At 38.5% G+C, this 13,820-nt stretch overlaps 1 protein-coding gene across 1 annotated transcript in view; it reads left to right on the top strand.

Moving 5' to 3' along the window:
- The window catches only part of SLC25A15 (solute carrier family 25 member 15), a 42,900-nt gene that overhangs the window by 7,278 nt on the left and 21,802 nt on the right, over positions 1-13,820 (top strand). The window contains exon 3 of the mRNA XM_044668247.1: positions 8,084-8,342. Within this exon, the coding sequence (XP_044524182.1) occupies positions 8,084-8,342 (259 nt within the window). The remainder of the gene's footprint in view (positions 1-8,083; positions 8,343-13,820) is intronic.

Here is a 13,820-nt window from a genome sequence, read left to right as displayed (position 1 = left end):
TTTTTTTTTTAAACCCTTGTACTTCGGTGTATTGTCTCATAGGTGGAAGATTGGTAAGGGTGGGCAATGGGGGTCAAGTGACTTGCCCAGGGTCACACAGCTGGGAAGTGGCTGAGGCCGGGTTTGAACCTAGGACCTCCTGTCTCTAGGCCTGACTCTCACTCCACTGAGCTACCCAGCTGCCCCAGAAAATATATTTTTTTAAAAGCACAATGTTTTGTATATTATAAGCACTCAGTAAATGTTTTGTTTGAGGTCTGTTTTTCCTAGTCATTCAAAGAGCTTACAGTGTATTTAAGAGAACATTAGCCAGCCCCTACTATAACTGGCCTGAAAGATCCTTGGAGGGAATTAATGACAACGTATGTGAAGGAAGGTGGCCTAGCAGTGCCAGATCTTAAACTGTACTATAAAGCAGTAATCATCAAAACAGTTTGGTACTGATAAGAAATAGAATGGTAGATCAATGGAATAGATTAGGGGTAAATGACCTTACTAATACCGTGCTTGATAAATCCAAAGATCCCACCTTTGGGGATAAGAAGTCACTATTTGAAAAAAACTGCTGGGAAAACTAGAAAACAGTAAGGCAGAAACTAGGTATAGACCAATATCTCACACCCTATACCAAGATAAGGTCAAAATGGGTAGATGATTTAGACCTAACAGGTGATATCATAAGTAAGTTAAGGGAACATATAATGGTTTACCTGTCAGATCTATGGAGAAGGGAAGAGTTTATGGCCAAACAAAAAATAGTGTAAGATCCTTGGAGGATCCTGGTCCTTAGAATATGTGCTATTCCTTGCCAGCTTCAGGCTAGAGGCTTTAAGAGAAGGTGCTGCTGCAGGGTGAAATGAACTTTGATAGATCTGGAGTCAGATAATGTAGGATCTTGAATAGCAGATCCTTGTATAGCCATTGGGAGTGAAACATAAGTGGCATCTTAGGAAAATCAGTTTGGCAGTCATTAAAAAAAAACCCTCTTACCTTCTGTCTTAGAATCAATGCAAATATCAGTTTTAAGGCAAATGAGCAGTAAGAACTAGGCAATTGGGATTCAATGACTTGCTCAGGGTTACATAGCTAGGAAGTGTCTGAGACCAGTTTAAAATTCAGATCTCTCATCTCCAGGCCTGGCTCTCTAGTCCGTAGCCACCTAAATGCCACTAGTTTGATAGACTTGTACAGAATGTTAAAGACTAGAGTCGTTGAAGGCATGTTGGAGATGGGGGACCAACTAAAAGGCAATTATGGTGATTGAAACTTTGCGCTGAGGTAGTGAGAGTGGAGATGAAGAAAAATTCAAAAGAAGAAACCTCAGGAATTGGTAGCAGATTGGCAAGGGGATGAAGGTGAAGAAATGATTTTATATATATATATCCAAGTTTTATAGGCTGAGAGAGTAGAAGAATATTGATGCCCTGGAAAGAATTGGGGTATTTAGGAAAGAGTTGTTCCTTTGGGGGGATTTTTTTTAAACCCTTTCCTTCCATCTTAGAATCAACCTGTAGCAGTAAAACTAGGGAAGAGGGTTTATCAGAGGCACTCTGCAGACAATGAGAGCCTTTGACCAATGGAGGAGGCAGCAAAACTATAAAAATCCGACAGAGATGCTCCAGGCTGGGAACTCTGTCCATTGTGCCACCTAGCACATTAATTATAGTATTCAATGTCTGTAGGTTATCCTTGAGCCATCAAGGAAGGTTCAGATCATGTTTAGCATACTCTATTTCTTAAAGACTAAGAAAGTATGTAAAGACTTTTAGAAAGATTTCCACATAAAACCGGTCTTAGTGAAAATAATTTTTATGTTTAAAAGCATATACCTACATCTTTGCAGAAAAGTTGACTTATGTGTATCTAGCCAGTGGTGTCAAACCCAAATATAAACAAGTGCCACCAAATAATAGATTCCTACAGCTACATATTGATTTAGAAAATAACATATCAACATTATATATGTTCTTTGTTGTTGTTTAAATTTTGTTAACTCTTTCTTAGTTACGTTTTAATCTGGTTTGTGTTGCCCACAGAGCCACAATTCTATTTTAGATAGCTGAGGTTTTACAATCATTGGATGAGGAAAAAAAGTACAAGAGCTGGTATGTGCTGTATATCTCTAGAACCTTGCTAAAATGTTGCCCTTGGACCCCTTGCTGTAAGTGAAACAATGTTATAAAGGGGGAATAATGAGGGTTGTAAAATTCTTTTGAGGCTTCTACTAGTCCAAAGTGGACTCCTCTTATATCAATTCTGGGTAGGGTAGGGCTTAAGTAAGTATATTTGCTACATAGCAAGGGTTTCTTATCTTTTTTGGAATTAAAAAGATCCCTTTGCCAGTCTGACAAAGTTCATGGATCTTTTCTTATAACAGCATTTTGAAATGTACAAAATAAAATTTAGATAACAAAAGAAACAAATTATATTGAAAAACAGATTCAAACAAACAAATAGATCCAGTAAAGAAATCCCAGCCGTGGAGGTTTTATCTGTGTTTAAAAGTGTGGACGTGTATAGAACAATTCATTAAAAATTAATTATTTTATTCAGCCCTTCCACTCACCAGCAAAATATATGACTTTTGGACTGTTTAAAAAAAAAAAAAAAAGAACTCTTACCTTCTATGTTAGATTGATTCTAAGGCAAAATGAGTGGTAAGGGCTAGGCAATTGGGGTTAAGTGACTTATACAGGGTCACATAGCTAGGAAGTGTCTAAGCACAGATTTGAACCCAGTTCTTTCTGACTCCAGGTTTGGTATTCTATGTGCTACCTAGCAGCCTCTGATAGGACTAGTTATATATATTTTTAAGGCAAATGGATGACTCAGGGCACAGAATTACTGGACTTAGAATCAGGAGTTCAAATCTGCCTCAAATACTTAGCAGCTGTGTGATCCTGGACAAGTCATTTAACCTCTGTTTGCCTCAGTTTTTTGTCTGTAAAACAGAGAAAATAATAGCACCTACCTTCCAGGGTTGTTATGAAGATCAAATGAGGTAATAATTGCACTCTGCAAATCTTAAAGGCTTATATAAATGCTAGCTCTTCTTCTCTTCCTCTCTCCCTCTCCTTCTCCATTTCTTGCTTCTTTTCCCTCCTTTCCTTTTCCCCTCTCTTTCTTTTTCTCTAATATTTGACTCCCCGTTGAATTCATCTTTCCCTCCTTGCCCCTCCCATAACATTATTGAACCTAACCTTTGTAAATTGCGAGCATGGTTTTCCCAAAGCATATTGATTATTCTAATTTACACAAATCTTTTCTTCTCATAAATTTAAAGCACTATGGATGCCCGCACACTCACTTTTAATAACTTTATCAGCTATTTAGCCATTAAATGGGGAAATTAACAAAAACTTTTAGTTTTCCCCTGGGTTCTCATTCTCCTTCCCTTAATATAGATGGTAGCCCTTCACCACTTAGAATATTTCATGAGTTGCCATGGCCAAAAAAATTCAATGACTGATAGCTAACCCTTTGATAGTTTATTCCCTTTGAACATAGGCTGGTCTTTTGGCATCATTGTCTATTACTAGGGTCATATTTGAAGCTTTTCTAGCTTAAGTAAGACCTCCTAGAGATCCTGCTTTAATTATATTGGCACAACCTTCATAAACCTGGGATCCCCTCTGTGCCATGATGAGACATCAGAAAATGACTTGCAAATATCATAGCATAAGTAATATTTACAGTCTCTATAGTCCCCCAGGCCTTTCTACAACTAGAGCAATCTAGTTGTTGTCTATTTCAAATCTTGGTGAGAGACTGGTCATTTGTACTTATTTTCTTTTTCTTTTAAACCTTTCTTTCTCCCCCCTCCCACCACCCCCCTCCCCCAGTAACAACTCTAAGAATGAAGGGCAAGGCCTAAGCAAATGGCATTAAGTAACTTGCCCAGGGCCACACAACTAGGGTGTGTCCGAGGTCAGATCTGAACCTAAGTCCTCTCAATTCTAGGCCTGGTGCTCTATCCACTGTGCCAGCTAGCTGCCCCACTAGTTATTCCTTCCACCATATTAATAGCAAAGTAATTGCTAATCTTGAAATAACTGATATTGTAGATAGAGTGTTAGAAAACTGGAGAACTGAGTTTTAATCTTGGCTATTTTATGAATTCACTTTTGGTAAATCACAACCCCTCTGTAAAGAGGAGAGAATTGTGCAAAGCAATGGCATGGTAAATTGTTTAAAAGTGATTGGCCAACCATAGTAACCCTCAGAGCCAACCTGGTCTTTTACTTGTATCAGGGGTGCAATGATCTTTGGTCCTTAGACCCTGTTGCCACAGTGTGTCCTGTATTCATCAACTTAAAGGCCTCTATTGCTCCATACTGTTTATCAGTGCACAATCCCATATCACCAGCCTTTCTCACAGTATGTGACCTTTTAGCCTTGCAGAAAAATACTTTGTCCCTCTCTGAATGGGGATCAATTTATTTATTTGGAAGTGAATGACGGAAGGACATCTAACAGGCTTTGATTTGTTGACCTCACATGTCCCATTGGGCAAAGTAAAGTATTAGGCAACCACACTATTTTGTCCTCCCCTGCTCTTGGAAATTTATGTACATGCACATGGTAAGAAGCCAGGAGTGGCATGGGGTTAGAACATTGTTTTCCAGAGTCAGATATTAGAACTTAAGTTGCTATTCTGTGGGTTTTAAAAGCAGAGACATAAAGAAAAAAATTACAACCCCCCAAAGCACAGAAATATAAAAATTAGTTGATTGGCTTCAGAGCCAACACAATCTTGTCTTTTAATTATGTTTATGTTTAATTTATGTTTCAATATCCATTTATTTAATAATGTCTCCAAAAAGGGGCCCATGTGCTATAGGCATTTTGGTTTTGATATAGGTCTTTCTTTGTTATTTGTTTAAACAAATATTGAATCTCTTAAATTCTAAGAATCTAAACCAAACAAATTGTGAGAATTTTGGATGAGAGTAAGGTTTTTCATTCAAAAGCTGAAGTAAGTATATTCTGCTGCCATTAAGCTATAAGAAGCAATGTGGATAGAAAGCCTCAGAATCTGGAAGACCTGAGTTCAGGACCTCATATTTACTGATATATATTGACTAGCCCTGTGGCCTAGGTCAAGTCTCTTATCTTAATGCTCCAGCCTTCTAAGACAATAAGATGTAGAGAAGATGCTGATCTGCATTAGAAGAAGTTTTCCTCATCAGGAATTTCCTATTCTAATAAGATCCTAGGACTTGTTGCTCCACACCCCTCCAATAATTTACTTCTAATTTTGTGGGCAAGATATTCAATATTGGTGCTCAGGAGGCCCGAGTTCTGATTTAGTCTGATACCAGATGTGTGATCTTGGTCAAGGTAGTCATCTCCTCTCTGATAGGATAAAGGAATTGGATTAAATGACCTATTAAGTGGCTTCCAGGACTAAAAATTCTGACTGAATAATTTTGAAAGGCTTTGAAAAAACACTGTTTCTTGTTCAATCATTTCAGGTATATCTGACTTTTCATGGTTCCATCTGGGACTTTCTTGGCAAAGATAATGGAATGGCTTGCCATTTCCTCATCCGATTCATTTTACAGATGAGGAAACTGAGAGAAGCAGTTAAGTGTTTGGTCAGGATCACAGAACTAATAAGTGTTTGAAGCTGGATTTGAGTTCTCCAGACCCTGGATCCATTGTAACATACAGTTGCCCAAAGCATTATTAGACACTATTAATTCTTAAAAGGGAGAAACTTATAGTAACTCATTTTTCGTCTACTCTCCCCTTTTATCCCTATCCCCTTCTATATAAATGGGGAGAAAAGGCCTTTGTAATTCTTCAAATTTGCTTTCAGTAAATCCCAAGGGAAATGAAGCAGTGGGCACAGTGAAAAAGAACACTGAACTCTGTGGTTCAGGAGATGGTGGATTCTAGCTTTGGCTTTGCCAAGAACTGATGATGGGAATTTGGATAAAATCACTTTTTCAAAAATTCCTATTCTCTATCCATAAAATTAAGGGTTTGGGTTGGATGACCTCTGAGGTCTTTTTTAGTTCTAACAATTTTAAGCAAAGCACAAATAATCTGAGATTCAAACTTCATATTTTTTGTACCCAAATGTAAGTCTTGTGTTGTTTTTAGAGTCTCCAAATGCTTATCTCCATGCTTTGGTAATCCTTTGCTAACAGTGACAGAATTCCAAGTTTTGTCTAGATGCTAGAACACTTACCAACCTAGCATCTCCTCCAAGTACTGCCCCAGCATCTTCAACTCTTTCCTGAAAATTGCATTTTGTGGAGAGGTATCCTTATTTAATAGAGGCAGAGGTCAACTGACTTAACAGAAATGCTGACTCTACTTCTGAAAGCATCTAACAGGATTCAAGAATCAGGATGTCATGTGAAAGCCTTAGGTTAAGATTTGAACATGTGGTGCTTACGCCCCATACATAAGGCTGCTAAGCAGCAACATGAATAGAGGGCTGAGCTTGGAGTCAAGAAGATATGAGTTCAAATTTGGTCTCAGGCACTTCATAGCTGTGAAACACTAGGCCCATCATTTAACCTCTGCCTGCCTCAGTTTTCTCAACTGTAAAATGAGGATAATAATAGTACTTCCATCCCAGGGTTGTTGTGAGGTTAAAGGAGATAATATTTGTAAAGCATTTAGCATAGTACCTGGCATATAGTAGGCACCATATAAAGCTAGCTATTATTATTATTGTTAGTCCTATTGGAGTCATATGGTTAATAAATGACAGATCTAAGATTTGACCTTAAATCCAGCATTCTTTCCAGCATGCCATGCTCCTCACCTTTTCTCCCTTTCATTATTTAAATGGGCAAGTCATTTAACCTCTGTCTGCCTCTGTTTCCTTCACTGCAAAATGGAGATAATAATAGCACCTACCTTCCAGGATTGCTGTGAAGGTCAAGCACAATGTTTGACACATAGTAAGCATTAGATAGATGTTAGCTATTGTTAGTTATTATTAAATAATAAAACAGAAGAAACCTCTACTTAAATTGTTATGCTTATTAGACAGTAAATTTTATTAATGTAAAATGGCAGCTTTTGTGTTCGTTATTGAAAAGTTACCACCGCTCAACTCGAGTTACTTCTCAGCATCTGGGTGTTGAGGAACTTGAATTGTTTCATTCTCTTTCTTTCCATAATATCCATGTTTCTGTTAAAATAATCTTGTAAATATTGGATATGGTTTAATTTTTAATCATTTCTCTTATAGCCTGATTCTTATGATTTTGTACTCCCTATCAAGAGGGGTTAGTACTAAGCAAAAAAAGCACAATTGACTTCTCCCTCATTATTATGTTTTAGGTAGATCATTAGAGGCAGGAAAACATGAGTTCAAATCCAACCTCAAGAACCTAATACCTATGGGACCCAGTGGTTACCAAACTTTTTTGGCTTACTGCCCCCTTTCCAGAAAAAATATTACTTAGCGCCCCCTGTCATATATTATCACTGCCCCCTTACAGGTATTCACCGCCCCCAAATGCACCTGTGGCCATCACTACTCCCCTGGATGGTTGCAGCACCCACCAGGGGGCAGTGGCACCCACTTTGGGGATCACTGCTTTAACCTTTATATGCCTAAATTTCTTCAACTGTAAAATTGAGGTCATAACATTACCTACCTCCTAGAGTTTTTATGGGGGTAAAATGAGATAATATTTATGAACTAATTAGCATAGGGCCTAGTATTGTGTTGGTGAAGCAGGTACTCTGGGAACTGGAGCTGCTCGTTTCCCCTCTTCCCAGTGTCTGAGGACATTTTTTGCATGCCCTACCCCTCTGTCCAGCCACCCAAAGCTCTCTCTGGTAATCTGGGGTTTATAGACAACTTGAATTTGCCCTCTGGACACTCACTGGGAAAAGATTCACCAACCCTGGCCTAAGATATAGTAGATGCTTAATAAATGCTTGTTTCCTTTTCCTTATGGATAATTGAAGGCTGGTTCTAAAACAAAGCTTTGGTGAGAGAGAGAGAGACAGACAGACAGACCGACAGACAGACAGACAGACACACAAAACACATTCTTTGGCTGAACGTAGGGTAGGCCAAAAAGTTCTGACTTTCTACTCCATATTCTAGGAGGGACTGCATGTGTGATGACTGGGCAGCCTTTTGACACCGTGAAAGTGAAGATGCAGACATTTCCCAACTTGTACAAGGGCCTTGTAAACTGCTGTGTAAAGACATACACCCAAGTGGGCTTTCGGGGCTTCTACAAGGGGACCACCCCAGCACTAATTGCCAACATTGCAGAGAACTCTGTACTCTTCATGTGCTATGGTTTCTGCCAACAAATCGTGAGGAAGATAGTTGGACTGGAGAAGAATTCAAAGTTGAGGTTTGTCAAGTCTTTTTTTTTTCTTTTATTGATGACTTTTTTTAATATCATATTCATTTCCAAATAATCACCTCCCCTTCCTCTCTCTTCCCAGGGAGCCTTCCTTTGTAAAAAATATTTTAAAAGAAAAAAAAGCCACAATTTAAACCAACTGACACAATGAATATGGTAGCAAAAGACACCTTTTCTAGGATCAAGCATGGCCATTATAATTCTATACTATTCCATTTTGCTTAGTATTTTTTCCTGTTTACCTTATTATTATCATTGTGTATATTGTTCTCTTGGTTCTGCTTTCTTCAGTTCATTTCAGTTAATAAAAATCTTTCCATGCTTCTCTGAATTCTTCATATTAATTATTTCTAAAAGAATAATAAAATTCCATTATATCAGGCATCATACTGCCATATTCCAAACTATGGGCATCTGTTTTGTTTCTAGTTCTTTGCCAACACAAAAGGTGGTGCTATCAATATTGTTTAACATTTATACCTCCTTTTTGTTTTTGATCTTATTGAGCTATATACCTAGCAATGGAATCTCTAGTTCAAAGGGTATGGACAATAAATGCAGTCTTTTTTTTTTTTTAACCTCTTTTGTCTTAGATTCAATATTAAGTATTTGTTACAAAGCAGAAGATCTGTAAGGGTGAGGCAGTTGGGCTTAAGTGACATACCCCAGGGATACACAGGATGTATCTGAGGCTATATTTGAGCCTGGGACCTCCCATCTCCAGGCCTGGTTACTCTACTCACTGAGTTACCTAACTACCCCAATAAATGCAATCTTATTAATTTATTATTTTTTAAATCAATCTCTGATATACGTTTCACATGAGTGGAAGAACAGATTTTAGTGATGGTCAAAGTATCCCTTAGACATGTATAAGCCCTTGCCTCAGGAGTTTTGCTTATGGAAAAACAAGTCTTATGCTGCAGATTTGGGAAAACTGTGGTCTCCATATTTGGGACTGATGCTTTTTTGTCCATGCTTCAGAATGGAGTCATAGAATCTTGGCATAGTAAGGGACCTAGATGTTATTCTAGTCTAACTCATACCTGAGTATGAGCTCCCTTCTCTTAGCTCTGACACGTATTCCTCTTAAAGACCACCAGTGACTAGAAATCCACCATCTCTTGAAGTAGGGCAGATCTAATGGTTAGGGGACTTTTCTTCTCTTGTGTCAAGAATACTGCCACTCTGCAACTTCTGCTCCCAGAGGCTAAGCAAGAGGAAAAGAATACTCCAGAGATAGAAAGGTTGTGCAGCTGTGGGTGTGTGATTGTCTTATCTAAGCCAAACCAGAAACACCTTGGCTTTAGCTTGCCCTAGAACAAACATTAGCAGACTGAGTTTAAATTCAGCCTTTACAGCTGACATTAAAAAAAAGTGGTTCGTGAATTTCTTAGCTTCTCAATCAACAAACACTTATTATTATTCCCAGGGCTTCCCGTTATCTACCTTAGTAAATGGTATTGGAAGGAAATAGCTAGTTTCCATTTTAAATGTTCTCAATAAAAAGAGTTTTTATACCTAAAGGAGTATACCCACAGCTTTTCAGAAAATTTGGTTATCTGGGGTGGTCTACAGAGCTGAAATTTTACTGTAATTGAATAAGGAGAACAAATCTAATCCTGGTTTATTCTTGAGAACCTTGTTATGATATTGGTCTTTGTGGAATCCATGATGTTGGGGAAACAATGTTATAATGGTGAATGAGAGTATTTTTTCTTTGTTTCATTTTATTTCCTTTCTTTTTCTTTCTCTCTGGTAATTTCATTGTGCAGAACTCATTATGTGAAAACTTCTTCAACTTATGGAGCCTCAGAAATTTGTCAGTAATTTATAGTCTTAGAGAGTTAGCTGGGTCACCAAAAGCCCTGTTTAGTCAACAAACATTGGTTAAGTGCCCGTTATGTGCCAGGCATTATACTGATTAATTAAAAATTAAAAATTTGACCCTGCCTTACAGGAGTTTCCATTCTAATAGGGGAGGCTGTATATAGGGTCGACTAGGAAGAATCATGGTATACAGAGCACCTGGATGGGACTCTGGATGAGGAAGGCTTTAGCAGTTGTAGGGAGACTGGGGAAGGCCTCCTGAAGAAGATGTAGGATCTTTATTATAATCTGGAAATCAAGGAAACTAAGAGTTAATGAGTGGAGAGAGAATTCCAGATGTGAAAGAATGTTTGCCTCGAGTAAAGGCATGGAGATAAGAGATGTAATGTATCTGAGGAACTGCAAGAGGCTAGAATGGCTAGATCATTGATTATTTGAGAAGAGTAAAATTTAAGAAGACTGGAAAAGTAGAAAGTGCCAGATTGTGAAGAGCTTTAAATGCCAAAGACAATATATTTGGTTTCCATATAATTTGATTATATGGAATATAATAATTTGATTACAGAGGTGATAGGGAACCACTGGAGGTCTTTGAGTAGGAGGATGATATCATATGTAAACTTCAGGCAAAAAAATCACCTTGGCAGCAGAAAGAAAGAGAGTTTAGAATGGAGAGAGCCTGGAGATGGAGAGACCAATTAGGAATACTTTTTTAGTATTAATACTAATTTAGACAGGTGACTAGGATTTTACTTAACCCAGTCTAGGGCAATATAAATACTACCTTTTCCCACCTTCTCACTCTGCAAAGAGTCACTTCTGCCCTCAGCGGAGCTGAGGCTACCCTTACTTCCTCATTGTCTCAATTTTTGCCATCTTATCTGACTCTCCTAGGCTAAACCCACATTGATTATAGTCTCTAGTGAAAGTCACAGATTGTAGTGGAGTCAAGGACAAATGCCAAGGGTGACCTAGTCACCTTAGGTGAAGACAACACCCACCAAAGCAAACTGAGCAGTTCAGGGTCACTGGTAATTCCTGCTTGAGACTTCTCCAGATGTTGTATCAGAGTATAGGACCAAAAAGATATTCAGGAACTGGCTGGGTTTATCACTGGAACAGGTTGACGGTCAATAGGAGGAAAGAGCTGGGTTTTGGAGATGTTTCCTTTTCTAGAGTCCAAACCCAACTCTTTGATGGCAATTACCTTCCTCAGAATTCTCACCCAGGATTCTGAGAGCTTTTTCTACACTTCCTGGTTCCCTTCATTCCATCAACTCTGTATCTTCACTCTGGTTCATTTCCTAATTCCCAAATTCCCATCTATCATAGTCCAGGCAAGAGGTGATTAGGACTTGGATTAAGTCTGAGGCTATTTTTTTTTAAACCCTTAACTTCTGTGTATTGGCTCCTTGGTGGAAGAGTGGTAAGGGTGGGCACAATGGGGGTCAAGTGACTTGCCCAGGGTCACACAGCTGGGAAGTGTCCGAGGTCGGATTTGAACCTAGGACCTCCCGACCCTAGATCTGACTCTCAATCCACTGAGCTACCCAGCTGCCCCAGTCTGAGGCTATTTGAGTGAGGAGGATAGGATTTATAAGAAAAACACTGGAAAAGAAGAAAGATTTAGCAACAGATTTGCTTTGTGGGATGAGTGAGTTAGGAGTCCAGGACCTAGCAATTTGCCAGGATTGCATAGATCAATGATGGGCAAACTATTTAAAGAGGGGGCCAAAGAAAAGGAAATACTTATCTGTCAGTCTGTTTCTAAGGAAACTCTTTTGAAGTTTCATTGTATTGTATCCTACTCATTGTATTCATCAGATTAGGAATAATGTCACGCAGCCTGGTAGAACATTTCAGGGGCCAGATTGTGGGGCTGTAGTTTGGCCATCACTGGCACAGATAGTTTATCAGAAACAGGACTTGAGTGTAGATATTCCTAAATATAAGACTAGTCTTCTATCTCCTAAAGCCTCTCTTTTTTATTAATAATTACCTATGTAACATTTGCATAATTTACAAAATATCATAAATATAATTGCTATTATAATATGATAGGATGATGGGAATAGAGTTAGAAGGGACTTTAGATGGCATCTTAAACACCTTCATTTTATAGATGAAGAAACAGACCCAGAGATGTTAATAGGGACTTGTCCGCATAACTAGGAAGTAGCAATGCCAAGATTCAGACCCTAGTCCTCTGACTTCAAATCCAGGGTGAGTTCCACTGAACCATACTACCTAAACCCTTCACCCTGCCACACTTTTATTCTCTTTCAGTTAAGACCAATTGCTTAAGTTTGTTAGTGATAAAATGGTATATTCATAAGTAGCTCACATTTATATACTAGTACATATTTGGTTGGTAATTATTTTGGCTGATAATAGTAGCCAGAATTTATATGGTGCTTTAATGTTTACAGAGCACTTTATGTAGGTTAACTGACTGAATAGTAACTTCAGGGTAATATGAAATGTACCTGGTTAATATTTAATTGTAGGGACAGTAGAAATATTTGTAATACTGTAGTAAGGGAAAAGTTTGCAAATGTCTATCTCGTCTCCCTTTTGAGAGACAGATAATGTCCTCTGCTGAGGACAGCTGGAAGCTTGTTCCCTTCATGCTGACATGATCATGTTTGAGGTCAGGGACAAGGAGGGCAGGTTAAGAGGAGATTGTGAAAGAGTTTTACCTCCCACCTGCCAGCCTATCTCTGGCAGCCATGGAGAGATGAGAATTGCTCTTTTCCTATGGCTTACTTTTGAATGCAGCTTCTATCAGCTAGCTTGCATGCTCAAGGATGGGGAAAAAGCAGTTCTTCATACTGACCTCACCTGATCTCATGACTATCCCCAGTATAAAAAGAACCCTCTGTGGCCTTAGTTAGGAGGAGCATGGGGGATAGGGCTGGCTAGCAAACGTCTCATAATCAGATTCCCTTATTTTTCTTTTCCTCTTCCATGAATCTGGTATGGGGCAGAGAGAACAAGCCTCTAGTTCTTTGCTAGAGAGCGGTGGCATCTTTTTGTGGATCTGATCTAGAAAAATGTTCAAAGAGGAAGAGAAGGAATCAGAGAAAAGAAAGGAGAAAGAGAATGAATAAAAGCAAAAGGAGTATGCATATTGGAAGTATGTTCTCCTCTAGTAGGTCTTATTATCTAGTTAGACTTTTAGCTATGATAATTGGATAAAGATTTAGAGAGGATGTGCATGCACACATGAGTGTGTGTGTATATGCATGCACATGCATACACCCATACACAAGTGTGTATTTTAAACAAGATAAGCTTGTGAAATTAATACCATCTCCAACCCCTTATATTACAGCCATAAAATGAGACTTGTGCACCTTGGGTGCTTATACAGGATGATGAAAGTATTTATTAGACATCCAAAGTTCACATTGATTCTGGAGTAATCTGGTCAGCATTCTCTACTCCCTTGGATTTCCATCAGACACCTTATTCTTGGTCAACTGAGAAGTGTCAGATAAGCATGTATATGGGTAGATGACTAAACTCCAGTGCTGTAGGGGGAGAAGGACAGAGAAATGAGCTCCTGAGAAGCTTATTTAATTCCAATCCCTACTACTAGCCTAACTTCACCAAGATTTTGACAAATTAAATCAG

This window comes from Gracilinanus agilis, chromosome 3 (assembly GCF_016433145.1).
Source record: "Gracilinanus agilis isolate LMUSP501 chromosome 3, AgileGrace, whole genome shotgun sequence".
NCBI lineage: Eukaryota > Metazoa > Chordata > Mammalia > Didelphimorphia > Didelphidae > Gracilinanus > Gracilinanus agilis.
The sequence above is the reverse complement of the archived record's forward strand: the minus strand, read 5'-3'. Positions and strand labels throughout refer to the sequence as shown.